Source organism: Chenopodium album, chromosome 3 (genome assembly GCF_948465745.1).
Source record: "Chenopodium album chromosome 3, dcCheAlbu1.1, whole genome shotgun sequence".
In the NCBI taxonomy this organism is placed as follows: Eukaryota; Viridiplantae; Streptophyta; class Magnoliopsida; order Caryophyllales; family Amaranthaceae; genus Chenopodium; species Chenopodium album.
In genome coordinates this window covers 85,046,732-85,073,265 of record NC_137836.1, presented here as the reverse complement: position 1 = coordinate 85,073,265, position 26,534 = coordinate 85,046,732, and the positions used below count along the sequence as shown (strand labels likewise).

The 26,534-nt window shown below is 34.8% G+C and overlaps 4 protein-coding genes across 5 annotated transcripts; 2 read left to right on the top strand and 2 right to left on the bottom strand.

Annotated features, from left to right (window-relative positions):
• Positions 1-2,965: 2,965 nt before the first annotated feature.
• LOC145624703 (protein IQ-DOMAIN 5-like) lies at positions 2,966-9,359 on the bottom strand. The gene is made up of 7 exons (XM_081677796.1): positions 9,065-9,359; positions 7,777-7,891; positions 6,636-6,881; positions 5,662-5,889; positions 4,985-5,098; positions 3,826-4,300; positions 2,966-3,529 (listed from the first exon to the last, which is right to left on the bottom strand). The coding sequence occupies exons 2-7, from the start codon at positions 7,858-7,860 to the stop codon at positions 3,390-3,392; spliced, it is 1,287 nt and encodes a 428-aa protein (XP_081533922.1). The 5' UTR covers positions 7,861-7,891; positions 9,065-9,359; the 3' UTR covers positions 2,966-3,389.
• A 1,740-nt stretch (positions 9,360-11,099) lies between these two features.
• On the top strand, positions 11,100-14,520 carry LOC145624701 (dnaJ protein homolog ANJ1-like). The gene is made up of 6 exons (XM_081677793.1): positions 11,100-11,325; positions 12,728-12,890; positions 13,027-13,171; positions 13,259-13,535; positions 13,626-13,824; positions 13,967-14,520. The coding sequence occupies exons 1-6, from the start codon at positions 11,176-11,178 to the stop codon at positions 14,284-14,286; spliced, it is 1,254 nt and encodes a 417-aa protein (XP_081533919.1). The 5' UTR covers positions 11,100-11,175; the 3' UTR covers positions 14,287-14,520.
• Positions 14,521-14,651: 131 nt separating this feature from the next.
• Positions 14,652-16,913, bottom strand: LOC145624702 (putative receptor-like protein kinase At1g49730). Of its 2 annotated transcripts, none has more exons than XM_081677794.1 (7): positions 16,744-16,913; positions 16,237-16,498; positions 15,843-15,895; positions 15,703-15,770; positions 15,382-15,471; positions 15,267-15,297; positions 14,652-15,169 (listed from the first exon to the last, which is right to left on the bottom strand). In XM_081677794.1, the coding sequence occupies exons 1-7, from the start codon at positions 16,832-16,834 to the stop codon at positions 14,880-14,882; spliced, it is 885 nt and encodes a 294-aa protein (XP_081533920.1). In that variant the 5' UTR covers positions 16,835-16,913; the 3' UTR covers positions 14,652-14,879. The 2 variants fall into 2 exon arrangements, with proteins under 2 accessions (XP_081533920.1, XP_081533921.1); XM_081677795.1 differs by having other exon boundaries at positions 16,237-16,492.
• A 4,775-nt stretch (positions 16,914-21,688) lies between these two features.
• Positions 21,689-25,449, top strand: LOC145624700 (uncharacterized). The gene is made up of 4 exons (XM_081677792.1): positions 21,689-21,969; positions 22,189-22,290; positions 24,829-24,989; positions 25,146-25,449. Exons 1-4 carry the CDS (start codon positions 21,882-21,884, stop codon positions 25,251-25,253), a joined length of 459 nt encoding a protein of 152 aa, XP_081533918.1. The 5' UTR covers positions 21,689-21,881; the 3' UTR covers positions 25,254-25,449.
• Positions 25,450-26,534: the final 1,085 nt, after the last annotated feature.

Here is a 26,534-nt window from a genome sequence, read left to right as displayed (position 1 = left end):
CCATATGCATCTCCACAATCGATGCCAAATATTTTCTTCCAAGAATCACTCTCGCCGTACTCTTTCATCACCCACAATTTACAAAACCTATCGTTGTGATATATTGCAAGCTTCTCCTCTCCGCTTATAACAAGTTTCGTTAGGTACATGTATTTATGATAAATATGTTTCGGAACTTTAATCTCCCCGAATACTTCTTTGTCTAGATCATATGTCACTATAACATATTCGGTCGTGTTTTGCCCTTTATATTTACGTTTACGTGTAGATTTAATTTCCATAATCCAGTGTATAACCCCGTTTGTAAATATTCCTTGCTCCATAATTTTTGACACCGGACGTAAGGTTGATCCGTGCACTGTCTTCCAAGTATGTGAATGGAGTGCATAGATTTCTGCCCAAACATGCTTGCTGTCGTTAGGGAGAACCCCGACTCTAACAACTTTGAAATGTAAAGACCGCCCATCATACCCAAACCCTAATGCACGAGATCGTATGATGAGTGATAGGGATGCTTAATGATTTACCTAAGAACGGGTTCCAAAAAATTAGGGTTAAACCTTGGTGAAAAATATTAGCAAAACAAACCAATCCGTGGCAAGAACCAATAATGTAATGGCTTCCACCAACGGGGACATTGGTGAACTCCTTCTTATATGTGATAACATTACCTTCATTGAAGGGATCTTTATAAAGCAAGAAAGTCTGTTCATCGTAAAAAGTACAACGAGAATAGATATGATACCCCATATCGAGAGTAGTATTGGTTAAATCGACGAAAGTTGGATCGGTAACAACGGAATAAATGGATTTCGAGGTACACATAAACCGTATAAGAGACTTAACCGGCAATCTTTTGAGGATGTTATACTGAACTTCCTTTGAAAAATCTTGAAATTGTTTAATGACGTTGTTTGGATTAATGGTGCGATTAAAGTTTAAAATCTTAAACTGAATCTCCGCTGGAATATCGTAAAATTGCTTTGCGTTCATTGTTAAAGTTTTTGGTGAAGGGGAAGGCGGAAGAATCAAAGGTTTAAGGTTTTAGAAGGGAAGAGGTAATGAATACTTAACGTTATATTGTTATAATTATATAATAAATAGAAGAATAATATTTTTTGAAAGAAAGAATAGAAGAATAATATAGGGTTTAAAGAAGTGGTCAAACCGTCATAGGATTGTATACTAGGAATATGACAACGAAATAGGAAACTTTATTCTCAGAAAATAGGGGTTATATATGCTATTCAAAAGATATAATTTCACCCAAAAATAAGAGAAGTTGCCTATATATATATATATATATATATATATATATATATAGAGAGAGAGAGAGAGAGAGAGAGAGAGAGAGTTATTGCTTGTTACTCTATTAGTGGTAGTTGATTGCTACTGTAATTTATAAAAATATTCAGCTTAAAAAAAAATTAGGCCCTGTTCACTTCGTTGCATATTTTTTTCTCCCAGTAGTTGTTTAAATGAGATGATTTTTAGATTAGCTAATTTTATGTAGAAAAAGAAAAGTAGTTGCGCATCATATCATATAATAATAATAATAATAATATATATAATATATAATATATAAAGCTAAACTTTTAGGCAGGTGACGAGACAGCAACACTTGGCGTTCCAACTTTTTGCCAAGTGTCGCGCCACATTGGATAGATTTAAATAGACCTCATAAGATAAAAAAAAAGTTAATTTAGAATTCTATTTGGATATAATTTTAGGATAAAATTAGTTTTATTTTCGATAAAATATCAATATTTCAAATGTACAAATTCAATTATAATTTTATTAAAAAAATTATTAGATTATAATTCTTAAAAATTAATAAATTATTTTTTGTATCATAATATTTTTTAGGCAAAGGAAATAGTTCAAAGCGTAAAACATATATTTATAATATATACTAATCGGTTAGAATAATATACTTCACAATCTAGCAAATCGTATAAAGATTAAAAATTTATTTTATAATTCAATAAACAACCCGGGCATCACACGAGGCACAAAACTAGTTTATAGAAGTAAAAGTATTAAAGTAGTACTCTTCCATCTCCCACAATTTACAAAGTCAAGCGTTATGATACATGGCAAGCTTCTCCTCTCCATTTATAACAAGTTTGGCTAGGACTATATTTTTATATGCACTATGTTTCGGAAAAAATTTCCTTGGCTCATATGTCAACATAACATATTCATTACGTAGAGGATGTATAACACCGTTTACGAAAATTCCATGCTCCATAATTTTTGATATGTAATGTGGGAGGGATTCTTGAACAATCTTCCAAAGTTCCAATTACTGGAATTGAGTGCGTATATTTCTGCCCAAATACCCATGTTGCGATCATGGGGAAGAATCTTGGTTCTAACAACCTTATAATCTAAACGCAATACATCATACCCAAACCCTACACTAGATCGTTCATTGACATTAAAGTTATTGAAAGGGATACTTAATGATTTACCAAGAAAGGGGTTCCAAATAACTAGGGTTAAATCTTCTCGACAAAGGACATCCGTGACAATAACCTACAGGATAATAACTTCCATCAACAAGGACATCAGTTAACTTCTTGTATGTGGTTGGGTTCTCCTCCGGTCGAGTCCTTAAGGAGAAAAAAAGTCTGTTTGTTGTAAAAAGTGCAACGAGAGTAGATATGATAGCCGGTGCCAATAGTATGGTTTAATTCAAAAAATGTTGGGTTCGTGATGATGGAATGGCATGTATGGATTTGGAGGTACACATAAGTTGTATGAGAGATTTCAACGGCAATCTTTTGAGGATGTTATATTGAACATCCTTTGGTAAATCTTGAAATTGTTTGTCGGGGACCATTATTTTATGATGAGAAAAAGATGGACTACGAATTGAAGGTTTAAGGTTGGTTTAGAAGAGAGGAAGTGAGGAACATTTTACAGGTGTTTATGAAAGAACAGTTTAGGCATCATACCCTCATTACAAAATTGCTGGAAAATATTGATGAAGTTGCAAAACTGCATAAAACTCAACACCACTGGGTAAATTTACACTAGGGCAGATTCAAAGACTAATTTTGCCCAAATTACACACTTTAAATTATACAACAATTTTACAACTAGAACTACAATACACCAGAAAAAAAATGAAAGAAAATATTGCACAATACAACACCTTGAAAAAAAAAAAAAAAAAAACTTGCATGTCCTCGCCATGTTTATTTCAATATATTAGGGCATGAGCTTATATTCTCTGTAACGCTTACCCAAAGCCTCAAGGATTTCCACTAGTAGTAAGATAAGATCATCCTCTCTTATCATGCTTCATGCCACACTATATTTACAACTAATGGGAGAACTGATAACTTACAAGATGGCCTTCGTATAACATAAGTGCAGTTGGGTTAAACATCGATGGCCTGTTGGGCAGATTTTACAGCAACTCCATCCGACTTTGGTTTATCCTTGATTGGCTGTCGTGTACCAGGATTCTTTTTACCAGAAATTTTAGCTACTGCCTTGGCTGTTTGTGCTCCTTGATTTCCTGGTCAAGTATTTTAGTATCACACATGCGTCAATGTTTAACTAAAGAAACCAATGTGTAAACTCCATCTATAAATGATATTATGTGCATAAACGTTTGATTACCAATCATATATAACCCGCTTAAATCAAGAGGTTGAGAAAGGATCATATGTTATATTTAGTACTCGATTTTTTCCCTTTTTGACAGCACTATAGAGCCCTAGTTCCCAATTAGGAAAAGATCAGAATGACTAGGTACACATCGGTATATGAAGGAGATTAAGAGATGCATGGTTTAAGTAAGCATCAACGTACCATTATTAGGCAAAGATAAACGTTTTTTGGGCTTTGCATCCTGTACTATCATTCTTTCTTTTGGGTTACTGAGGGACCGTGAGCCAGCGGCAGGTCTTGAGTTGGCTTCTTCAATGGGGACTTCACGAACTTGTTTGGACTTAAGCTTAGCTGACACTGAATTGGACACGTCTTGGGTGTTTGCAGACTTGCTAGTCGAAGATTCATCAGAGTTCGATGTGGCGGATTTTTGTCCAGGGAGATTTGCTGACAGGGGCTTCTTCCCAGAAGATTTTGGCTGTATTTTAGTCTCACTGGTACCTTCAGCATCTTCATTACCTAGTATCTTCACACCATCCTTCAGATTGATGTCAAGGAATCTGTTTTCCCATGGACGGACTGCCATCCATCGCTCCAACCAATTCCAACCCCAGCTGTTCTTGTCTGGTTCAAAGCCAGAAGCAGCAGCAGCTAGCTGTCTTGATCCTGCTTGCCACTATATCAGATCCAAACCCAAAGGTTAATCACCTAAATAAGATACTGAAAATGAAGCACCAAGCCACATGATTAGTAACTTTTACACAAAAACAAATAACAAATTTTATTGTTTTTCTATGCTGAGGGTAAATTTTCTGTCAGCTATAATAACACCAGCAGAACAGTGTTTCTGCACCTAACTCCATCCCACACCACATCCTATACCCCTTCTCAGATTTTTAAATCAACTTCTATATCTATCTAAAATAACTGAATTGACCTTTTTCCTTGAATTTTTGTTATCTTTTGAATCACAATATAATTAACTGGAAAAGGTTGGTATTAAAGGGTAATTTATTACTATGAAATAAGCAGCACATTAGATTTTCAAATTATGAGATAGGGTAATTAATTACTGTGAAATAAACAGCACATTAGATTTTCAAATTATGAGATACAAGTTCATGTGTTCAATGTTCACACCCTCTGCCTAATAATCTTGGTATCATTAAAATAAACATTGGTGACATGGCTGCAGGACCAAATTGGAACTATCATACTTCATGTTGTCTACTCTCGTTCATAACAAGATGAGCATTTTCACGAGCTAATTAAAGACGGCGGCATTTTCATATTATTCTACAACCAAGCCAATAAGGAAAAATCATTAAGAAAATCAGTTACATTATCAATGGAGTTATACCTGATGAGCTAGGGCATATGCCATTGCTCTCTCACGCTTAGCAGCAGCCTCCTGCCTCTTTAGCAACTTAGACTGTATTTGTTCTACAGAACCAACACTGTCACACCATCCTTCCTGAATACATAAACATTCAGTAAGATATATATAGTCATGCTTCAGCCCGATCTGACGGCGAACATCCTATTATTTCAAAACACTTCATGCTTTACCAAAGACCAAGCACTGATTTTAAAACACCATAGTATGCATTGGCAAATAGAATCTACTAGCAATATTCCAAACAGGGAATGAATATCTAAAATTTTGTAATGAATTTGTGAGCCATTGCGTTCTTCAATTCTCATGCTGCAATAATTGTAGGGTGGTGATAAAACTAGCCGTGTATGAGGATAGGCAAGTGAGACGAGACATTCTAAACATGAGAAATCGCAATGCACTATATGACTTGCCAACTAAGCAGGACTCAATAAACAGAGATTTTCCACTTTGCCTTTTATTTTAATGTTGGAAATAGTTAGTTACCCACATATATCATGCTTGAAAATCTTGTACTATTAAAGCATGAAATAAATCCAAGGTAATGATGGTACCCCGGAGAAGAATTAAGTTTTCCAGATCACAGTACAATCAAAGCAACCAAAGAGAAAATAGTCGTTGACGATAGAGCAAGTAATCACCTCTATTTCTCGAACACGTGCTTCCTGTAGAAGTTGTTGATGAGCTTTCTGCTGTTCGGTTTGACTTTCTAAAGCCAAACGCACACGCCTTGCTCGTACCCGAGCTTGAACTCTCACTAAAGCTTGCATACAGCGTAGAGTTATAGCAGCTTGCTTTCTCACAGCATGCCCTCTAACAAGTGCTTGCAGCCTTACCAATCCTTTTAATGCTCTCAGAGCTCTCTTAGCCTGATATAGAACACAAGAATCACAGTTAACCATGGATACTTTGTTGAGGTATTAAAACACTGCTACACCAGGAAGCTGAAATAGGTAGGCACTAAAGATTCTCTTTTACAACGACAATTACCCGTGTTCAAGAAATAATTGTACGACCACAGAACACATCTAGATGCATACATCTTCAGGAACATCTTTCTAAAGCAAAACTTACTTCGACACACTAGATCCTACTACTTGTCATATTTAAGTTTCTAAACAAGGGTCTTTGAGCCTTGAACAATCAATTCCAACAAAGAGGGGAAAAGTTATTCTCATTCTTATTTCCCTTAAGCCTTCAGTTCCTATACGCATACAGCCAGGCTTATTAATGCAATTTCAGATACCAAAATGCTCACCTATATGTGTATCAAACAATTTTAACTAAATTGCCAGCAACCTAGGGCTATTACAAGATCAGCAGTAGAGCATATCCGCCAATATGGAAGCGTGCATCAAACAGTCATAGTTTTCAAAAGTTTGATCTCGAGATGATGCAAGGATCATAAGAGAACTAATATTCAGATATATGCAAGGCGTTTCAGATGGTGCCAAAATGAGCAGGTATCCAGATGCAGCATACCAAGACAATGCCCACCACACTGTATCATTTTAAGGGATCCTCACTCTCTTTGTATTAGAAAGAGATCAATTTGAATTCTGGTAAATCAGAATGAAAACATATGAATCATCAAGCATGCATAACAATCTTGTACCAGAAATCCACGAAAAGCAGTTTGTATGTATGTGGCCGCCCATTCCTCTCTGGTTCTCTGCTGTTCTTCAACTTCACAAGGAATTTGGACAGAAGTAGAGGGGGAGGTAGCAGTATCAGAAACCGGCCTGAGATTTGCATTCCCAGATAGGTCATTATTTTGTCCTTGTTCTTCTTGATGTGTTTGATTATCTATCTCAATAGAATGATTTCTACGATGTCGATATTTACCAACAGCTCTTGCTCTCTGCAATATCAGTGTAGCATTAGACAATAATGGTAATAAGAGAAGTGAAACTCCAAAGCTTGTGAAAATAAAATGATGAAATTTGCTTCCATAAACAGCATCTGAATCAGACCTTCATGTGGGCATGTGACTAACAGCAAGTATATAAATCATAACTTACACACCATTTTTACAATATTACCAAATTTAGAGTAAGTGAACTGAAAGTGAGTATCAATTACAAAAAATGCAACCAAAAAACCATGATGTTCCTTGCTTTTAGAGTCAAATTAATTTCGATGTCATAAATAGACATGCCACAATTGCACAGCAAATTAGGACTAGCTATATGATCTGCAATCTAATAGATACAGTAGATTACAGAAATCAAAATAAAAGATGAAGAGAAATAATTAGCAGCTAAGCAACTACAAAATCAGCTATCAGATCTTTGTTGTCAAAGGTAGAGGATGCCTTTCTTTTACAGTTTTACACACTCTCGTTCCTATATTCTGCACATCTGAGTTTTTATGGTACAAACACATTATTAAAGCCTGAATAACACAAATGAAAGGATTTCTGAGCTCTTCCAAACTATCTAAACTTTAGACTCCTCCAACCTTTTTCATATATATCTTACTTATTTTGAAACAAGCAAGGAGAAGAGATAATTGGCACAATGACACTTAACACTTAACAGGACAAAGATCTTATCTACTCTATCTTTTTTCCTGACTTCCCAAGGCTAGGAAAGATAGTTAATACTCGTATTTTCAGTTATCAACAATTATGTTTGAAGGCATTTAGATATATGCAGGGTAAAGGTATTTAGATTTAAATACATGCAGGTTTTTCCCAACCATATAGAGAGGCTAAGGCCAGAAATGAGAACAAGAGCTGAAGAAAATAAACCCACATTTTCATCTTTCTCTGAGGATGGAGACTTTTCTGATTTCTTCAATCCAACCAGCGCCTTGATCCATTTCCCAGGTACACCCATGTCACAAGCTGACAACTTAGCCTTGCTTCACCTGCAAAAGAAAACTACAAACGTTAATAAGTTTCTCAGCACATAATACATATGCCCAGTTGTGCTTGGAAAGAATTGTATTTCACGTTCTCACAATCCCATCCATCCCCCCCCCCCCCCCCAAGGCACATTGAGGTTGGACATCTTCTAATTCTTTCCCCACCTCCAACTCCCACGGGCCCTGCGCCCTTGCCCAGCAACAATAATCAATTGTATCATATGCTAGACAGCTTCCGAAGTCCATCAAAGATATTCTATACATGCATCAAGTGATCAATTAAAAAAGCCCACAATATACATTAGAATTCAGCCCTAAAAATGGAAACAAAGATCAGTATCCAATTGGTGGTTAAATTCACCTACAAATAATCTAGAAAGACTGATCATGGACCTCCAGATATTTATGTTGGTGTATGCTTGAGCAACCACTACAATGCCTAGCACTATACCAGTATGTCGAATGATTCACATCTTTCCTAATTCAAATGCTAATCAAAATAGGCAATTCTTACTTACAAGTGATAATTGTAGCAACAGTTGGTATTCCAAATACTCTAACAGAAAATAAATTAGAAGATACACCCCCATTCAGAACAACAATCAGTGATACATTGCTATTAATCAATTAACATGAGAGGCGACACGAAAGGAGACCGCTTTAGTGTAACAACATCACATAGTAATGGCAAGAAGCAGCCCCATCCTAGTGCCGCAAAAATGCAACTCTTGTAGACGTCAATTGAATAGAAACCAGTGAACAATCATGCAAAATTCAAATTAAGCTTCTAATCAACATCAAAAACCCTAAAATGAACACAGATAACCATCACAAATTCATTACAGAATGTTCAAATTAAGCAAATTTGAAATACCCACTTATTAAAACCCCCTAAATCTACTTCTCCTTAAGTTCGACATCTCCACAAATCCCCATTTTCAATCCTAATCAAGTAATTTCCAAATTTACCCAAAATTTACAAAACTAATCAAGCAGGGAGTAATCAGTAAGTAAACCCAATTCAACAAGATAACTCAAAACCCCAATACATCAATCAATTTTATGATTTAACACATAGATCGACAGATCCCGCGAGTAGAATAAAACCCCAAAAAGCTAAGTAATTCACCAATGAAATCAAAATTCAGAAAAATAAAATTAGTAATTAAAACTCACCAGAAATTGAAGTTGGAGCTGAAGAAGTAAAATAAAGGAGTGGACTTCACAAAGAATGTGAAGAGGGTATAATTGAAACAAAACAACAGAGTACGGAAATTCTATTTGAAACCCATCACTCTAATCATTCAATCTTCCTTGTTATTCTATCTATAACCTGGGATTTTAAAGGAGGTATCTTCTGACAATTCCATTAAAATACCCAGAAAGCCAAAAAAACAGGAGAGAGAATGATACTCTACTCTAAAGTGTGAAGGCTAAAATGCGCCTGGAAATGCGACGTCGTTTGGTGGTGGGGGGTGGTGGGTTCGGTTAAAGAAGATGACAAGTCGTTTTCTAAAGCAAGCAACCAATGAGTCAATCACGGGTTTCTATGTAACACGAAACCCACTCAGCCACTCTATAGTTTATACTCTCGCGGTAATAAAATACCGAAGAATCTTGTCGGATTCGTTTCAATATACCAATGTAAGGCGTATAGAATATAGAGTAATATAATCGAGGATGAGTATTTAAAAAAAAAAAAAAAAAAAAAGAGGAAGAGTAACTTTTAGGTGTATCAAAATATAAGATATGGAATACTATGTTAAATAATTTAAGAAGTGATTTACTCCATAAGAACCAACAAAATTGAAATAAAACAATCTTTAAGAAATCGAAAAGAGTCTATTTTACAAGTCTCCCACATAGATTAAAATACTACGGAGTAAATAATACCGGTAGAGTTTTAGAGGTAGAGCAGTCAAGAAGAAGTTTCACCCATCACCACCGTGTCAAGGAATGATAGTACAGGTGGAAATTACTTACCTTGCTAAACAAAAACAAAGAATTTACCAAATAAGCACATACTACAATTTAGTACTAACATCACACATTTATACTTGTTTGCTCGTACCAAGTACTCTTTCATAAAATGGAGTACATAACAATCACATGTTACAGATGGAGTCATGGAGGTGATAACACTAGAAAAAAAATCTAGCTAACATTTATCATTTACGTTTGCTCATACCGAGTACTCTATATTCAGTTGTATGGGATGATATCTATGTGACTATGACGATATCATGACATATGAACTCGGGTCAGATCAACCTCAAGATACCGATTGGACAAAAAGGCTTACATATATATATCGATGTATGTTGTGCTCGCTTACTACTGACTACGTGGCTGAAAGCTACCAACACATGACAACAAGCCAGATGCATGGCATGCAGCCACATGGCAGTTAGTTTCCCTATAAATAGCCATTTGTTTCTCCATTTGTTATTCCTGGATTCACCTCGGAGTTACCTAACTTGCATTAATTGTGTAGGTACCTAGCCGGATGATAGAGTTTTCGTGGAGTTATCGTAGACATCAAGACATCGGGAACATTTGTATATTATTTCAAGAACAAGTTAGGATCTTGGGAATCTAAGCAATTGTATTATATTATTGAAAAGTTGCAATGTGGTTACTATGTATTATGCACAATTGAGTAAATTTTATTATGAGGATCATGGATTGGAGGGATGATTAGTCCCTTCATTTCCCCTTGGAGCAGGGTTTGATCCTCACCTATTCCAAAAAAACTGGAGTATAGAATTATGACAAGGCAACAATCATTTTTGTAAGGCAATTTCATCACATTTGCATTTGAGTGATTTGACAAATTTGAGGTGGAATCAACTCGGAAAGAAAGAAAAAAAATCGAGATTAAAAATAAACGAAGGTGAGTTGGCAAAGGGAAAGAAAAACCAAGGAAGCAAGGTATTTATTTTTTAAACATTTCCAAATTTAAGGGGAGACCTAGACTTCTACAGAACCATCTAGAATTACAAATAAAGTAATGAAAATAAATTTAGAAATTCTAGACCCTTCCTTTATTTTTTCTTTCCAAAATTACCAATACATCGCAACATCAACGGCTTTAAAACTTTACTTTACTCTTAACCCTTCAATCTTCACCGTCCAAAAAAATTTTAAATAAAAAAAAAAACCAAAAATCTTGAGCCAGAAAACCCCTTATATAAGTAAATTTCCAAAATAACAAAGAATTCTCAAGAAAAATTGCGTACTTGTTTGTGCTTCAACTCTGAAAGTTCAACTTTTAGGAGAGAGAAAAGATGTTTGGAAGAGCTCCAAAGAAGAGTGATAACACCAGGTATTATGAGATCTTGGGTGTACCAAAAGATGCATCTCCTGAAGATTTGAAGAGGGCTTACAAAAAAGCCGCCATAAAAAACCATCCTGATAAGGGTGGTGATCCCGAGAAGGTTTGTGCAATTTTTTAAAGTTTTGGATGTTTAATTGGTGAAATTTTGTGATTTTGAATTGTGGGTTTTGGTTTAATTTTAGTGGGTGCTACTTGATTTTATGAAATTTTGGAAATTTGATCTTTGTTTTCGAATTGTGAAACTTGAATTATGAACTATGATTATATAGAGATGCATTATGTTAGGATTGATTAGATTAGATGTTGTGATTGTTTTGATTATGATTAGTATGAAGGGAATTTAATGGTTGATATGCAGTTGTGTATGAGATTGAAATAATTGTATCCAGCGGTGTATTGTTGTTATGGATGAAGTAATTAGACTTTATATAGGATTTAATTGATGAACAATTGAACCTAGCTGGTGATTTGGAGTGTGTTAATGTTGCCTTTAAGCAATGAACTTTGATCTTTATGGAGAGAAATGGTGTAATGGAGGTCGATCAATTACGTCGAAAGCCGATTTTGAGCTGGAATAACTGTTTGACAACAGGGTTTTAGATGGAAGCTAATAGGAATGAAGTTTGATTTTATGTTATGAAGTACTCTTGCTTCATGATATTCAAGTAGTCAACTGCTAACTAGAAATTAGAATTTTTGGGAATTAGTTATAAATTTCTCAATCCCTCGTAATTAAGGATATAACTTTTGATTCTGGATTGGTAGGAGTATTTTGGAATGTTTTAGACGTTGCAGGCTTAGGAATATGTTATTTAAAGCCCGGGTTTATGATCCGGCTGTAGTATGATCTTTAATTGGATTAGATGTTATGATTTTTTTGAATTGTGGTCGAATTTATTTTATTGTTGTTGTTGTTGTTGTTGGGGATGATTTGGATGAAGGAATTAATTGTAGCTGTTCACTTTTATATGAGATTAACATAATTGTATCTAGTGGTGTACTGTTGTTATGGATGAAGTAATTGGAATACATGTAGGATTTAATTGATGAACATAGCTGGTGATTTGGAGTTGGTTATAGAATGTTGTGTCTAAGCAATGAATTTTGGTCTTTGTGGAGAGGAAAGGGGTAATGGAAGTTCATGAATAGCGTTATAGCGTTGAAAACAGATTTTGATATGGAATAATTGTTTGACAAACCAGGGTTTTAGAGGGAAGCTATAGGAAATTTGTTTTCAAGTATATCATGGAGTACTCTTGCTTTATACTAGAAATTAAAATTTTCGGGAATTAATTGTAACATCCTCAATCCCTCGTGATTAAGGATATAACTTTTGATTCTAGATTGGTAGGAGTATTTTGGAATGTTTTAGACATTGCAGGCTTAGGAATATGTTATTGAAAGCTGGGGTTTATGACCTGGCTGTAGTGATGGGTTCTTTACAGTGTTGAATTGCCAAATTTATTTAGGGAAACTAAAGTCATGGTTTTTGTACAATGTAGTTTAAAGAGCTAGCTCATGCATATGAGGTCCTCAGTGATCCTGAAAAGCGTGAGATTTATGACCAATATGGTGAGGATGCCCTTAAGGAGGGAATGGGTGGAGGTGGCGGCATGCACGATCCATTCGACATCTTCCAGTCCTTCTTTGGAGGAAGTCCATTTGGTAAGGAGTCTATAGCAATCACTTAAATGGTTTGATTTTAAGTCATGCCTCAGGCCTGTTTTCCTTTTTTTGGGTTGCTAATCCTATACAGTACAATGTAGCAATTATTGATCATTTCATTCATATTGATGGTTAGGTGGTGGTGGTAGTAGCAGAGGAAGAAGGCAAAGGCGGGGAGAGGATGTAGTTCATCCTCTGAAGGTATCACTTGAAGATCTCTTTACTGGTACTACAAAAAAGCTCTCCCTCTCTCGCAATGTAATATGTTCGAAGTGTACTGGGTAAGTATATGTATGATATGTTTTCAGAGCTTCGTCTCCAATTTGTGGATCCATTCCTAACTTGATTGTTATTTATACATGTAACAGCAAAGGATCAAAATCTGGAGCTTCCATGAAGTGTTCCGGATGTCAAGGTACCGGTATGAAGGTGTCTATCAGACATTTGGGTCCCTCAATGATCCAGCAGATGCAGCACCCTTGTAATGAATGCAAAGGAACTGGAGAGACAATTAATGATAAAGATCGGTGCCCTCAGTGCAAAGGTGAGAAGGTTGTGCAGGAGAAGAAGGTCTTAGAGGTTGTTGTGGAGAAGGGCATGCAACATGGACAGAAAATTACTTTCCCTGGAGAGGCTGATGAAGCTGTATGTCACAACTTCTCTATGCTGTTGGTTTGATATTGTTTATATAAATTGTTGGCTGATAGCTTACGCCTTTCCTCTATTTATCTGCAGCCTGATACTGTCACCGGAGATATCGTCTTTGTCCTGCAGCAGAAAGAGCATCCTAAGTTCAAGAGAAAGGGTGAAGATCTCTTTTATGAGCATACTCTGAGCCTGACTGAAGCTCTTTGTGGCTTTAGATTTGTGCTGACCCACCTTGATGGAAGGCAACTTCTTATCAAATCAAATCCGGGAGAAGTTATTAAGCCTGGTTAGTATTTTGTTGGATACGTTCAAGTTTATTAGATCCGAGTATTTTTAATTTAGTAGAATGACATCGTTTCAATTTTGATCATCCCAAATCACTACTCTGTTCTAAATGTGCATTTTGTTTTGTTGGTATCTCTGAGCAGATCAATTCAAGGCAATTGATGATGAGGGTATGCCAATCTACCAGAGGCCATTCATGAAGGGCAAGATGTACATCCATTTCACAGTGGAGTTCCCTGATTCTTTGAACCCTGATCAGGTTAAAGCATTGGAAGCGATCCTTCCTCCTAAGCCATCAATGGCACTCACAGACATGGAGTTGGATGAATGTGAAGAGACAACATTGCACAATGTCAACATTGAAGAAGAAATGAAAAGGAAGCAAGCCCAGGCACATCAGGAGGCATATGATGAAGATGATGAACCTGCTGGGGCTCAGAGGGTTCAGTGTGCTCAACAGTGATTTTATTGATATAATGGCTACCGTTGTATGACTTTAAAATGTCTTTGAGTTTAGTGTTTGCGCTTGGAAAACTTATGTCCTTGCCTTATTGCTATCTATAGTTCTCCTATTTGTGGAAATTTTGGGTTTATCACTGGGTGTATTGTAGTTACTTCATAGGAGTTATAGAATATGTACCAGTAACAATCAGTTAGTAAACTATAAAGAAATTAAAGCTAATCTTTCAGTTTTAAAGTTTTCGACTATCTGATGATATAGCCTAAGCTGCTTCTAGAAAATGCTTGTGGCCTGGAGTTAAAAAAACTCTTCACTTAAACATAAGCAACATAAATATGTAACATATCTAACAGTACATGAGGCACTAACCTGTCACTTAAATTCACAATCAATGAGCTACAAACAATACAATCAATGAGCTACAAACAATGTGATATCTATCATACATCCATTCGACCATACCTTATACGAGTATCTTGTTACACAAACACATCCGTCAACAACAATCACTACCTCAACACTTGCAGAATCGGAAACAGCATTTTCAGCATATACATATATTAACACAACTACAAAAGTTTCAGACTTACAGTACTCTAGTTACTAGCATTACCAAACCTCTTTTGAAGGTACCAAAATATATGTGAAATAGTGAAGGCTTGTGTATTCTCAACTTTTATACACAATCTTGCAACGCTTAAAAGGTCCCTTAGCTCTTTGTAATTATAACTGTTTCCAAGGTCTGGATCAATTATGTTATGCATGGATAAGTTTGAGCGCAATTCACGAATCCACTGTATCACATCAGCACTCTCCTTAGGTGAAGATTCACCAGTAATTAGCTCAAGTAGTAATGCACCATATTGAGGAATTACATCTGCCCTTTCTGCAGTAGAACCGAACAAGTCAAAGACTCGGGTTAAAGTTGGTAAATTATTATCAAGTTACATTCTACATTGTTTTCAGATGCAGCAGATGCTCACCTTCTGAGCAAAGACAACCAATATTCGAGAGCTGTGTCAAAGAAACAACTGATATTTCAGAAAGCCTAATGTAATGAGTATTGGGAGCAGAACCGATAATTTTAAGTGTTCTCACCTTCGGAACCAACTTCTCATCCAAGATAATATTGCTTGAACTGATAGAGATGTGTTTTACTGGTGGCTCGCAGAAGAATTGCAGATACTCCTGCAAAATGCAGTGATACATGAGAATACCCCCTTGGTTACAATAAAACAATCACAATAGTCACAAATTCACAATCATTATCAATTTAACATGATCTTAGTGCCTCGACTAATTAAGGTTCTCGTCTATGCAAGGTAGGGGAATTGGATATGACTCATATGAGCAACTATGCAAAAAGAGCTGAAGAAGTTTAATTTGTGTACTGAAAATATAACGCTGAGATCTACCCACCAGCGCAGCAGCAACACCGATGGCTATCTGTACTCTAGTCTTCCAGCTCAGAGGAGTCTTCAGGGGATCTGTTACGATAAAGTATCAGAAATCTTCCACAGATAAATGCTTTCAAAATGCATAGGTTCAACAGATATTACCATTCAGGTGATCCTTCAAACTTCCCTTTGCAGTGCACTCGAAAACTAGAAAACTGAAATGACAGATTTTGAAAAATAACACAGAAATTACATCAGTCTCCTAGTCTCCTACCACCATACTTCACTACATGCGCGAATATTCAACACTTTTCTATTTTTATTACAGATTAGTAATGATAATCAACAATCGTTCTGCAGTGTATTGTATCGACGAATTGAAATTATAAAATGCTTCAAATATGCTACATTATACTATAAAACATGCTTACAAAAACATACTGAAATATGCAACATTATATTATTCATGGTTACAAAAACATACTGCAGGGTGTAGAGTACTACTACTAATCTTGTATTATAAAATGACGAAAATGAACATGAGTTGGGATCAGACCTTTTACGACCAACAGAATATCCTCTAAGTGCTACAACATGTCGATGATGTAACCGGCCTAGAAGATGCAATTCCTTGTCGAAAACCTCATTTCTTTGATCAACACTTCTTACTTCTTTCACAACAGAAACTGAGCCATCTCGAAATTTAGCTTCGTATGTTATGCTTTGAGAGTCACATGTAATAATTCTTCGGAACCCATCTGTTGCACGATCTAGCTCCTTGTATGATACGCGCTTTAATAAACTTACTTGACCTGTGACTAAGAATAGTTCATCAGAACAATAGATTGATCGAACACATATATTGATATATATACAAGCTAAGCTTAAAAATTTATGTAAATCAACTTCGATGTGTAGCAACTAAAGTGTGTAATTAACTAATTCTAGTGTATTACTAAGCCGCAGCTCATGTAGTTTACACCGTAACGTGACAACTAAATCCGTGTTTTATAAATGTGAACGAGTAAGAATTAAAAATTTGCACAAAATGTTTAAAACATACGAGGAGGATTGTTGTGAATGAAAGAAAGAAATTTGCAAAAATTGCTGCTGCTTCTTGTTCTAGAACTGCAAGAAGCTCGAATTTTCGGCATTTTAATTGGCAGGGGAGCTCAGGTGTAGCAATGTACAGTTGTTCTTGTTTCATTTCTAGCAATCTTTTGTGTCTTTCACTTTATCTTTTTTCAAAGTCAGGCTTAAGGAAATTATAGCTTTAACTTTTTGCATTTAAATGCAATGATTTTGATTCAACGTGACAAAAGAGAATACCCCTTGTCTGTAGCCCTGTAGGTTAGAGAAAAAGGCGGATGTTTTGAGCTTTCGATCCTTTGGATTGGTATAGATCCCCTTCGATATTTGACATTTGTTACCCATGAGTTGATAAGATTAAATCACGTCTACATGATTTGTACGTATTTTCTTTTAACACTTTAAAAAAGTTAAAAATATCTTATATTGGCTTTTCGTGCTTGAACCTAACAATGCACGGACCTTTTCACCTAAAAAGGCAATTCAAAGCCGATCTTAATTTTATCATCGTGTATGTATGTCAATGTTTAGCTAGAGCAATTGAGCATGCTAAGAATATGTACGCTAACTAGGTACCTTGCTATGTGGTGCGTTAATAAAAGGTAATTAGGTATAGCAATCTTTAAAAAGTTGGTTGATAATCATGGTTTAACCAGCAGAAGCATGTTATGCATTATAATGCTCCCAGCTGGAGAATTGATTGCGTGAGTTATTGAGTGCATATATGGCTGCCAAGACACCACCTCTTTTCCATCTTTAATCCATTTGTTTTATGTTGAGTACGGAGCATTACATGTCTACGTAACTGTCAATTTAATAGTAGTACTCTGTAATTTTTTCATCTTAAAATTAAACAGTATTTTGAGTGGTTCACATATGATTGAATTTTTTGGAAGAATTTTGGTTGAAATGCCAATAATTTTATTTTTTTGGCAACTTTTTGCTAAATTTATCATGCTATGGAGTACAATTTACTACAAGACACAAATTTCGAACCAAATTTTGCAAACTAATGTGATACTCCCTTTTCAAAATTATTCTTACCTTTCATATAATCAAGGGTTTTTAAGGATATGATTCTGATAAGTTTAATTGGCGATCATAAATGATGATAGATTGATTATCGTTACATTGAGCTATTATGTATATACTTTGTATACGTAACGAAATTCTCATCTCTGTAAAATAGAAAATAAAAATAAAATAAATAAAATTGTTTGGAATGCAGTGCATTAACATTGATTAATACAAGTATTTTCTTACAAGACTATATTTAAATTCATTATGGATCGATCATTATCAGAATTAATAATTGTACAGCCAAATAAATTTAATAGGCATTAATATATGCAGGGAGTATTTAAGAAAAAAAAAAAGTTGGATCGCTTTTTACAAATGTAAATATTTAAATTAATCCCTAGAATTGGGTCTAGGTGCATGACACAAACAAGAGTAAAACACAGTGATTACACATGATGACAAATCATTATTTCACAAGCTACTTTATCAAGAAAATACTAGTTACTACAATCATAATAACTTCTCAATAATAATTTCCTTGTATTTTTCAATTTCATGTCTTCACTTACAATCTAAGCCTTAAGTGGTGAGTTTGGATGGAAAGGATTTGACCATGAGTGAATGTTTTAAGTATCTTGGGTCGATCATCCAGAAGAATGGTGACATTGATCAAGACGTAACCCACAGAATTAAGTCAGGGTGGCTTAAATGGAGAGCGGCCACGGGAGTGTTATGCGACCGCAGCATTCCCCTACAGTTGAAGGGAAAATTCTACAGGACTGCCATAAGACCAGTGTTGCTCTATGGTACAGAATGTTGGGCTTCTAAGAAAGAGCATATTAAAAAGATGGAGGTTACGGAAATGCGCATGTTAAGGTGGATGTGTGGAAACACTTTAAGAGATAGAATCAGAAATGAGGTTATTCGCAAGAAAGTAGGTGTGGCAGACATTGCAGATAAATTAAGGGAAAATCGTCTGCGTTGGTTTGGACATGTAAGACGGAGACCCGTGGGTGCACCGGTGCGAAGAGTGGAAGAGTGGGATCATGGAGGGATTAAACGAGGAAGAGGGAGACCAAAAATGACTTGGTTGGAAGGAGTGAGGAAGGATATGAAGTGCATGGATTTACGTGAGGATGAAGTTTTGGATCGTAAGGGATGGAGGAGAAAGATTTATGTTGATGACTACACGGAATAATCATATTTGGTTCATGTTAGCCGACCCCACTTTTGGGATTAAGGCTTTGATTGATTGATTGATTGATTGATTGACTTACAATCTAAGCCTTACTTCAATTCCCATTTATTTATAATTAAACAAAAGCATACTTATTATATATCATGACATACATACCCTAACATCAAAGATATATAGAGAGAAAGCAAAAAAAAGGAAAAGAAAAATTAAGAATGAGCTCAGTTTGTATCTCAAGTTGCATAGATGATGCAAGGGTGCCTACAACAAGAGTAAGAGCCACCTATGTAAACCTCTACAAGTGGCCGGAATCGGATGCCGAGTTTGTAAGATCGGTGAGCTTTCGAGGTCCCGGCCACCCGAGGCCAAAGGTGGTAGAGAGCATATCATGTAGGCAGATATATCTAAGGAGTTACACCTTCACAAGAAAAGAGAGCGTGAACGAAAAGACGAAAAAGTGTATAGGGAGAGTGAAAGAAAGGGTAGTGAATGGTGGTAAGAAGAGAGCATCATCACAACAACAACAAGAAAAGAAGGAGAAATCTGTAAGAAATGTTAAGGAAGTGTCATGTTCTGCTATTAAGTCTATTTTTAGAAAGTTGTTGTTTTGTTCTGCTAGTGTAGATGTTGTGGATGCCAATGATTCACTTGTAAGATGAACTTATTGTTAGCTTCTTTTAATTTAATTTATCTAGTATGTATTTTATGTAGCTCTAATAATATACTTGTATGAATGTTTTATTTATGTCTTTTATGGTTTTGTTTTTTGTTGTTTTTTTTGTAGATGTATATAACTATATGTATAATTATTTTGGATCGTTTATGATTTTGATGCAATCTAGCTCTGGGATTTTTGTATTGAAGGTTTTGCATTACGAATATACTAAATAAGAACAATATATGTACGATTATTCTTGATTATCTATGAATATGATGCAAATCAAGCTCAGAAATGTTTGTATTCATGGTTATACATTGAGATTTGCGAACGAAAAGGAACAACATTATTACATAAGTATTGAGCATCGTTCATTTGTTCTTTAATGTGTCTAGCAATTTAGTGACTTTATTGTTCAAAACTTAACGTTTCATCAACTAACATGATATAAGTATGCTAGGGAAAATATGTAAATTTCATAAGCGGTTTTAAAATTACTAGTTATTTATTTATTTATTTTTATATAATCACTATATTAAATATTTAAAACATGATAATGGAAATAATTTTATTTTAGTATAATGTGGTATTTTGTATGTATGTAATTACCCATAGAGTAAGTAAATAGAAATAGAACTAAAGTACTACATTAGTTTCAATTATCAAACATGATTTTTGAGGGTTTTGCTATTGTAAAAAAAAAATAAAATAAAAAAAAATGAGGGTAGAGGAATGAAGATGTGTATTGATGGCTTATATATGTATGAACTTGATTTCCATAGTAAAATTAGTAATGTTTTCTATACTGACATGCCTATCTATACAGAGGGAACAAATTGGAAATAAAAAAATCTAAAAATTGTGGCATAGAATAATTCTAGCTAGGAGTATATAAATCAACATTACTGAACTACTAACACATCCCATACATTTTTATTGTATTTTTATATATAATAAGAAAATACAAACTAGACCCGTCTTTATGATAATACCAACCTAACTCATCCTTTTATAATAAATAAAGGAGAACAAATCATTATACAAACGGAGTATTAGCTAAACCAATAAAACATTAAATGGTAATTATAGCCATAATTAACTATTTACTTCTTAACATGATTTTTTTTAAAAACATAGAGTACTTCTTAACATGATTGCTTAGCTTGTTCTTGAAACTTGACATGATCTTTCTCTACATCATAATTTATGTTGATTATAGTTAAATGGATATTTCATTGCCGCTTGATAGAGTTGATGATGCCAAGATTGTCATTTTCAATTGTGTTTAATTTCAAGGAGAGATCATTTGATGCCTTCTTGTAATGCCAATTCTTCATCAACCAACATGCCCGAGTTGGATCCAACAATTATGTAGCTTACAAATTTGGGGGTACAAATTAGCCTACCAAGGTTATCCCTATGATTCTATATTTCTATGAATACAAATGGCCAATTATGATTAAGAGGGTTTTGCTCCCAAAAAAAATTAATTAAAACGATTACTGATAATACGCAATTGTAAGGGCTAACTATAAAATTATAAATATGTATTAAATATAGTAAATAATATTGTAATTTTTATATTCTAGTTTTCTCCATAATGCTTATATATTATTCAATAAATAATAAAATAACTTCACTAATATAAGAAGAAACCTTGGATTTTTTTTGTTTATATCTCATACAAATACAATTATACAATAATGATTACTCGGTCAATGTTATAGGGGTCACTCGGTAAGTATTAGAAGGGTTATTCACTCAATATTTTACAAAATGTTATAAGGATTAATTTGTTATTTACTTACTCTGTATTTTACAAGCGGCCACATGGAGTAGTCACATATCAATTATCATTTTGATAATAAATCAACAATTTCATCCTATCATCCATCCTGTGAACATATTTTTAAGATAAAAAATTCTTCATTTATTTACAAAAATGCCAATAAACAAAAATCCTTTTTTTTTTTTTTTTCTCTCCATGATATAAACTTGGATTTTTCCCTTATTATCAAATTCTTTTCTTGAGGGTGTTTAAAAAAAAAAAAAAAAAAAAAAAAATCTTTTCTTGAGGCATACAATTAAACTACACGCCATAATTGAGAGAGAAATTGAAACAAAATAGTAGAGTAACCTTGATAAGCAAATAAATTAATCCAAGCAGGTATAATCCATCGATTTTCCACCATTAATATTCAGAGACGGAACTTCCAAGATTGCTGCTAAGCTTTTTCTCATGGCGATTTGCAAACTCCAAATCATTATCTTTCTCTGCCTTTGTTTGTCTGCTCCTTCTATTTTAGCCAAGTCCGTTAAAAAATGCGGTGATCTACTTCCTCCTTTGATCTACCATACTTAATTTTCCTTTATTTTTGGGTTCATACTTCATCTTAATAAACCCTATAAATTTGGGTGTTTTTTTTCTTTTGAAATTTTGGAATTTGATCTCTAATTATGGGTTTATGCTATAATCTTTATAAAAACTTTTCTGGGTATTTGTTAATTTGATTTATAAGAATGAATTAAGCTTTAATTTGATGCAGATAAGAAAGCTAATTATGCTGTGGAAGTCAAAGGAGTTGAATTTAACCCTGATCCAGTTGTACCCGGCAAGGAAGCCGTCTTCAGTATTTCTGCCTCTTCTGGTAATCCTCTCCCTTTTTTTTTTTTTTTTTGTTTTAAATTTTTTATTTTGTGAAATTAATTTGTATGCAAGAATCATACTTTATTTTGATACAGAAACAGATTAAACATTGTGCTGTTCCTGTTATATTGTATGTTTTAGTTAGAACTTAGAAGTTGTTTGAAATGATATAGAGAAATTGAGTTTACCATTGCATATAGCACTTGATGAAAGGGAGTGGAGGGAGAGGATTAGAGGACCATGGTTGACAATTATAGGAGATAAAATCTCGGTTCACGGAGCCGACTCTATCATTGGGATTAAGGCTTTGATATTGTTTTTTTTAGTTTGGAAGCGTGAAGGAAGTATAATGGAATGATAGTGATTAGTTCAGAAGGAATGGATGTTTGGTTGATTGTTAGAGAATTATCAATCTAGTTGGTTAAATTGATGTTTTTGGAGTGATTGCATTGCTCAAGTAACTTTTAGGAAATTAAAGTCACCAATGCCATGTTGTGAGGCTGTTATGGTGACATGATAGTTGTGCACTCCATATTATTGGTTTACTTGTAGTCTTATATCAATGATTGCATTAGCACCACAGAACCCAGAAGCCGGAACTTGGCTGCCATGACAGTTTAGTTGATAATTTATGAAAATCCTATCTTTTAAATGGATGGTGGATGGTACATTTACCAATTGCCCACAAGTTTTTAGTTTAACTCTGCATTTTCATGGGATCTCTAGTGAAGTCAACCTTTGGCTCGGAAATCCAACAATGAGATCTTCTTTTCTCTGATGCAGTTAGTACTTAGTACTGGCTGGCTTATGTTGTTGTGTAAATAGGCCAATCTCCTTGATATTGACAACAAGTTATACTTATATCTCTACTAGATTAAATCAGATCAAGTTTTTTCAAGCAACTCAACAATTTGGTGTAATGTCGTCAATTCGTCATTGTGACTTTGATAAGGAAAGCATGATATGTGAAACAGGTAAGCTAGGCTCTATAAGGGGGGAAACACTAATTCTTAAGGGATTAGAATTTATCCGTTGTCTTGCGTTGAAATTGAAAATGGGTCCAACCCTGATTCAGATGTAGTATTTTTTTGTTGTTAGAGCAATTTCAACTCAGAGGCCATTCTGTAAAGGGGAACAACACAGGGAAGAGCATTGGAGATCCTGATTGCCTTTGTCCATGTTTGTTTTACCGAATTTTCATTCCCTTTCTTGGGTATTATTAAAAGGAAAAAAGAAAGAAAATCAGTGCCGGTGAAGGATCTCCTTAGGCTTCTACCTCCTTTCCTTCCACTACCCAACTGATGCCCACCACCATTGTTATTGCACTGCCATGAATGCCATCACAGCCTCCTTTGATTTGCTGAGTGCTAAACGCAACATAGGCCACTCACCTGACTTCTATGCCCACAAGTCCACAACAACTCCATCTCTGGCTATTCTGATCATTTTATTAGTAATGGCCTAACAGTGATGGGTATATATCATTTCACATAAAACCACCCATGGCCATGTCTTAATCAAGTGAAAATGTTCAGAGATGCTAAAGTATCGACCACCACCTAGGCACCCAGAGAGAGATCATAATCATGCAGGAACCTACGTGCAGCATAAAACTGATAAAAGATTGAGGCACCCAGAGAGAGATCATAATCATGCAGGAACCTACGTGCAGCATAAAACTGATAAAAGATTGAATTTGTGTCATTGATGAAAAGTTATGATCAATAGCAATTCCAATATGACCACTAAGTATTTATCATCTTAAAAAGCCAGACAGTGGTCATAGAAGAGAAAGTGTAGTCAAAACTTAAAAGGGGTTGAAGACGGTGGACTGGGATGGCTGTGAGCCTGTGGAAGCTGAGGGTAGTACTTGTGATGAATTACGAGTTGAAGTTAATAGGCAGTGGTTATGGAAACTAGGAGGCACTTGTTAGGGTGGGCTCGAAGGTGGAGGAGCCATCATTCCTTTCTGGGGTAGTCCTTTATTTTTATTTTATGGTTTAAGGGTGTGATGGATCACCCTATGAGGGTCAACAGTCAAGAAGCGGCACCCAATACGAAAGGGACAACAGAAGCAAAGAAAAGGAAAACAAACAACAAAGCATTAACAATGTCTAATCATGGTTTTGCCATTTTAGCTAAGGAGTCACATGTATCCATCTTTAGTCTTAGATGTCTTGAGTATATAAAGGGTAGTAAACTTATTAGTTAGATAGGCAGAAATTGAGTGAACCTCTTGAGAGACTTGTAGCCTCAAGCTACTAGAGATATTTGTAGCCTAAAGCTACTGAGAGATTCATAACCTCAAGTTATGGCTATCCTTATGTAATCCAACCTTTAATCAATCAAATGTTCAAGCTTTTAGCCTTAAATTAATATTAATCGTGCTTAATTAAATCAGTAGAATTCAGTCTATAACAAAGGGGTGGGGAGAGGAGGGGGGAGATGCAATTATGATTGTAATGCAACAAGTCTTGTGTGGTTTACAGTCATAATGTGATCATTTACTGCTTTAACCTGAAGTTTATGACTCATGCAGCGGGAGTTATCTCTGAAGGGGAGGTGATGATCGACGTTTCATACTTTGGGTTACATGTGCATAGTGAGACTATTGATCTGTGCCAAGAAACATCCTGTCCTATACCAGCAGGCAACTTTGTACTCTCTCACAAACAAACTTTGCCAATATTCACTCCCCCAGTAAGTCATAGTTCTTGTAAATGTTAATTAATCGTCTAATCTTTTGTTTGACCTGTCTAACTCAACAACTCCTATATTGTAAGTTCAGAATACATGGCTAATGTATTCTCATAGCTTGGCTTTGGCATATGTCTAACAATCTTTTGGAACTGTTAGGGCTCATATACTCTCAAGTTGAGGATTAGGGACAGCAGCGATCAATTGCTTACTTGTGGCAGCTTTGGTTTCAAAATCGGCTTTGGAGGATCTGCTTATGATAGCTGATCGCTTTCTGCACAATTACACTTTGTGAATTCCTAGCTTTTCTAATGAATTTCTGTATGGTATGATGTATGAGTTTTGACTCTCATATATGGTTTGTTTTAATAAATAATGGTACTAGCAACAAACTTCTGTGAAAATCATGACTATTGTGTGCTAGCTGTTTATTATTGTCGATAAAGTTCATTTTATGAAAGTATCAAGCTGCTGTCAATCAAAAGCTTGTGCAACTTAGACATGGTATGATTGGTATCTACGGAGTAATTATCTTGATAAGTTATCAAGAAAAACACATTATTCAATTGTTGGAAAATTTCCACTCATAAACCTTTCATTAAAGTTTTAAAAATATATTCTAATCATCGTTTCGTGATTTGTTTTCGCCTGCTGAGCAAATTGTAAGTGTAAGGGTAATAATATCCCTTCACCATGATCCTTACAACTCTTTCTCCAAGGGTAGTTTGAGCTAACATTAGTCCTAAAATGTTGTACAATATGTTGACTTCTAATGTTGAATTTTTTTTTTTTTCCAATTAATGTACTACGAAACTAGTTTCAAGCTGCTTTTGGGACACAAATGGTGATGTTAAAAACATATACTTGTATTAGTTGTATATATAGTCATATAGATCTTTCTGTTGGGTTTCAAATCGTTTTTGGGAGACATAAAGGGTGATTTGTTGTTAAAGACATATACTTGTATACATAGACCCTTCTGTTGAATGAGAATTCGTGAAAACCAAGTTTGTGCAAATCTATTTGTTACCAAAGATAGAAGCTCCGCCTTAAACCAATGTTAGGACCCTAACTTCATCAAAGTACTAATATACTTATATGTTCCATTTGTGTAGGGCGAGAAGGAAAAACATAGAACCACTAAAAAAAAGTGATATGTGAAGTAGCGTTTTAACAACTTTACTATTGGCCACAAGTCCATAACAATCAATTCAGTATAGATACTCATCTCAATTTGATAAAGACCAAAGACTGATTACTACAAGTCAAGCAAACTAATTATAGTACTTCGTATTACAAATCTATAACCATTGTCTATCGAAAATCATTAAAACCTTACATTTTCGTCGTAATAGACATCACATTACATTACATCATAAAAAATATTGTTTTGTTATGGTATTAATCGTTACTGATGTTTGATTAGATAAAACACTTAAATTTATGATCCCTCAAAATCAAAATCCAAGAACCAAAACATACCTACAATTATGGGATAAAAACATGAATGTTAAGAGTTAATTAATTTAGTCAAGGTGTGAATGTCCA

What these genes read in the sequence shown, in the direction of transcription:
- LOC145624703 (XM_081677796.1), bottom strand. Translation starts at nt 7,860, where the DNA reads ATGGGTGTACCTGGGAAATGGATCAAGGCGCTGGTTGGATTGAAGAAA. An exon ending in CCTCAGAGAAAGATGAAAAT is followed by an intron (nt 6,882 to 7,776) that starts GTGGGTTTATTT and finishes CTGATATTGCAG; the next exon opens with AGAGCAAGAGCTGTTGGTAA. An exon ending in TTTATCTTTGCCTAATAATG is followed by an intron (nt 3,530 to 3,825) that starts GTACGTTGATGC and finishes ATACTTGACCAG; the next exon opens with GAAATCAAGGAGCACAAACA.
- LOC145624701 (XM_081677793.1), top strand. Translation starts at nt 11,176, where the DNA reads ATGTTTGGAAGAGCTCCAAAGAAGAGTGATAACACCAGGTATTATGAG. An exon ending in AGGGTGGTGATCCCGAGAAG is followed by an intron (nt 11,326 to 12,727) that starts GTTTGTGCAATT and finishes TGTACAATGTAG; the next exon opens with TTTAAAGAGCTAGCTCATGC. An exon ending in CTTTGGAGGAAGTCCATTTG is followed by an intron (nt 12,891 to 13,026) that starts GTAAGGAGTCTA and finishes ATTGATGGTTAG; the next exon opens with GTGGTGGTGGTAGTAGCAGA.
- LOC145624702 (XM_081677794.1), bottom strand. Translation starts at nt 16,834, where the DNA reads ATGCCGAAAATTCGAGCTTCTTGCAGTTCTAGAACAAGAAGCAGCAGC. An exon ending in TTTGAAGGATCACCTGAATG is followed by an intron (nt 15,771 to 15,842) that starts GTAATATCTGTT and finishes TTATCGTAACAG; the next exon opens with ATCCCCTGAAGACTCCTCTG. An exon ending in TGGTTGTCTTTGCTCAGAAG is followed by an intron (nt 15,170 to 15,266) that starts GTGAGCATCTGC and finishes GTTCTACTGCAG; the next exon opens with AAAGGGCAGATGTAATTCCT.
- LOC145624700 (XM_081677792.1), top strand. Translation starts at nt 21,882, where the DNA reads ATGGCGATTTGCAAACTCCAAATCATTATCTTTCTCTGCCTTTGTTTG. An exon ending in CAAGTCCGTTAAAAAATGCG is followed by an intron (nt 21,970 to 22,188) that starts GTGATCTACTTC and finishes AATTTGATGCAG; the next exon opens with ATAAGAAAGCTAATTATGCT. An exon ending in TGCCAATATTCACTCCCCCA is followed by an intron (nt 24,990 to 25,145) that starts GTAAGTCATAGT and finishes TGGAACTGTTAG; the next exon opens with GGCTCATATACTCTCAAGTT.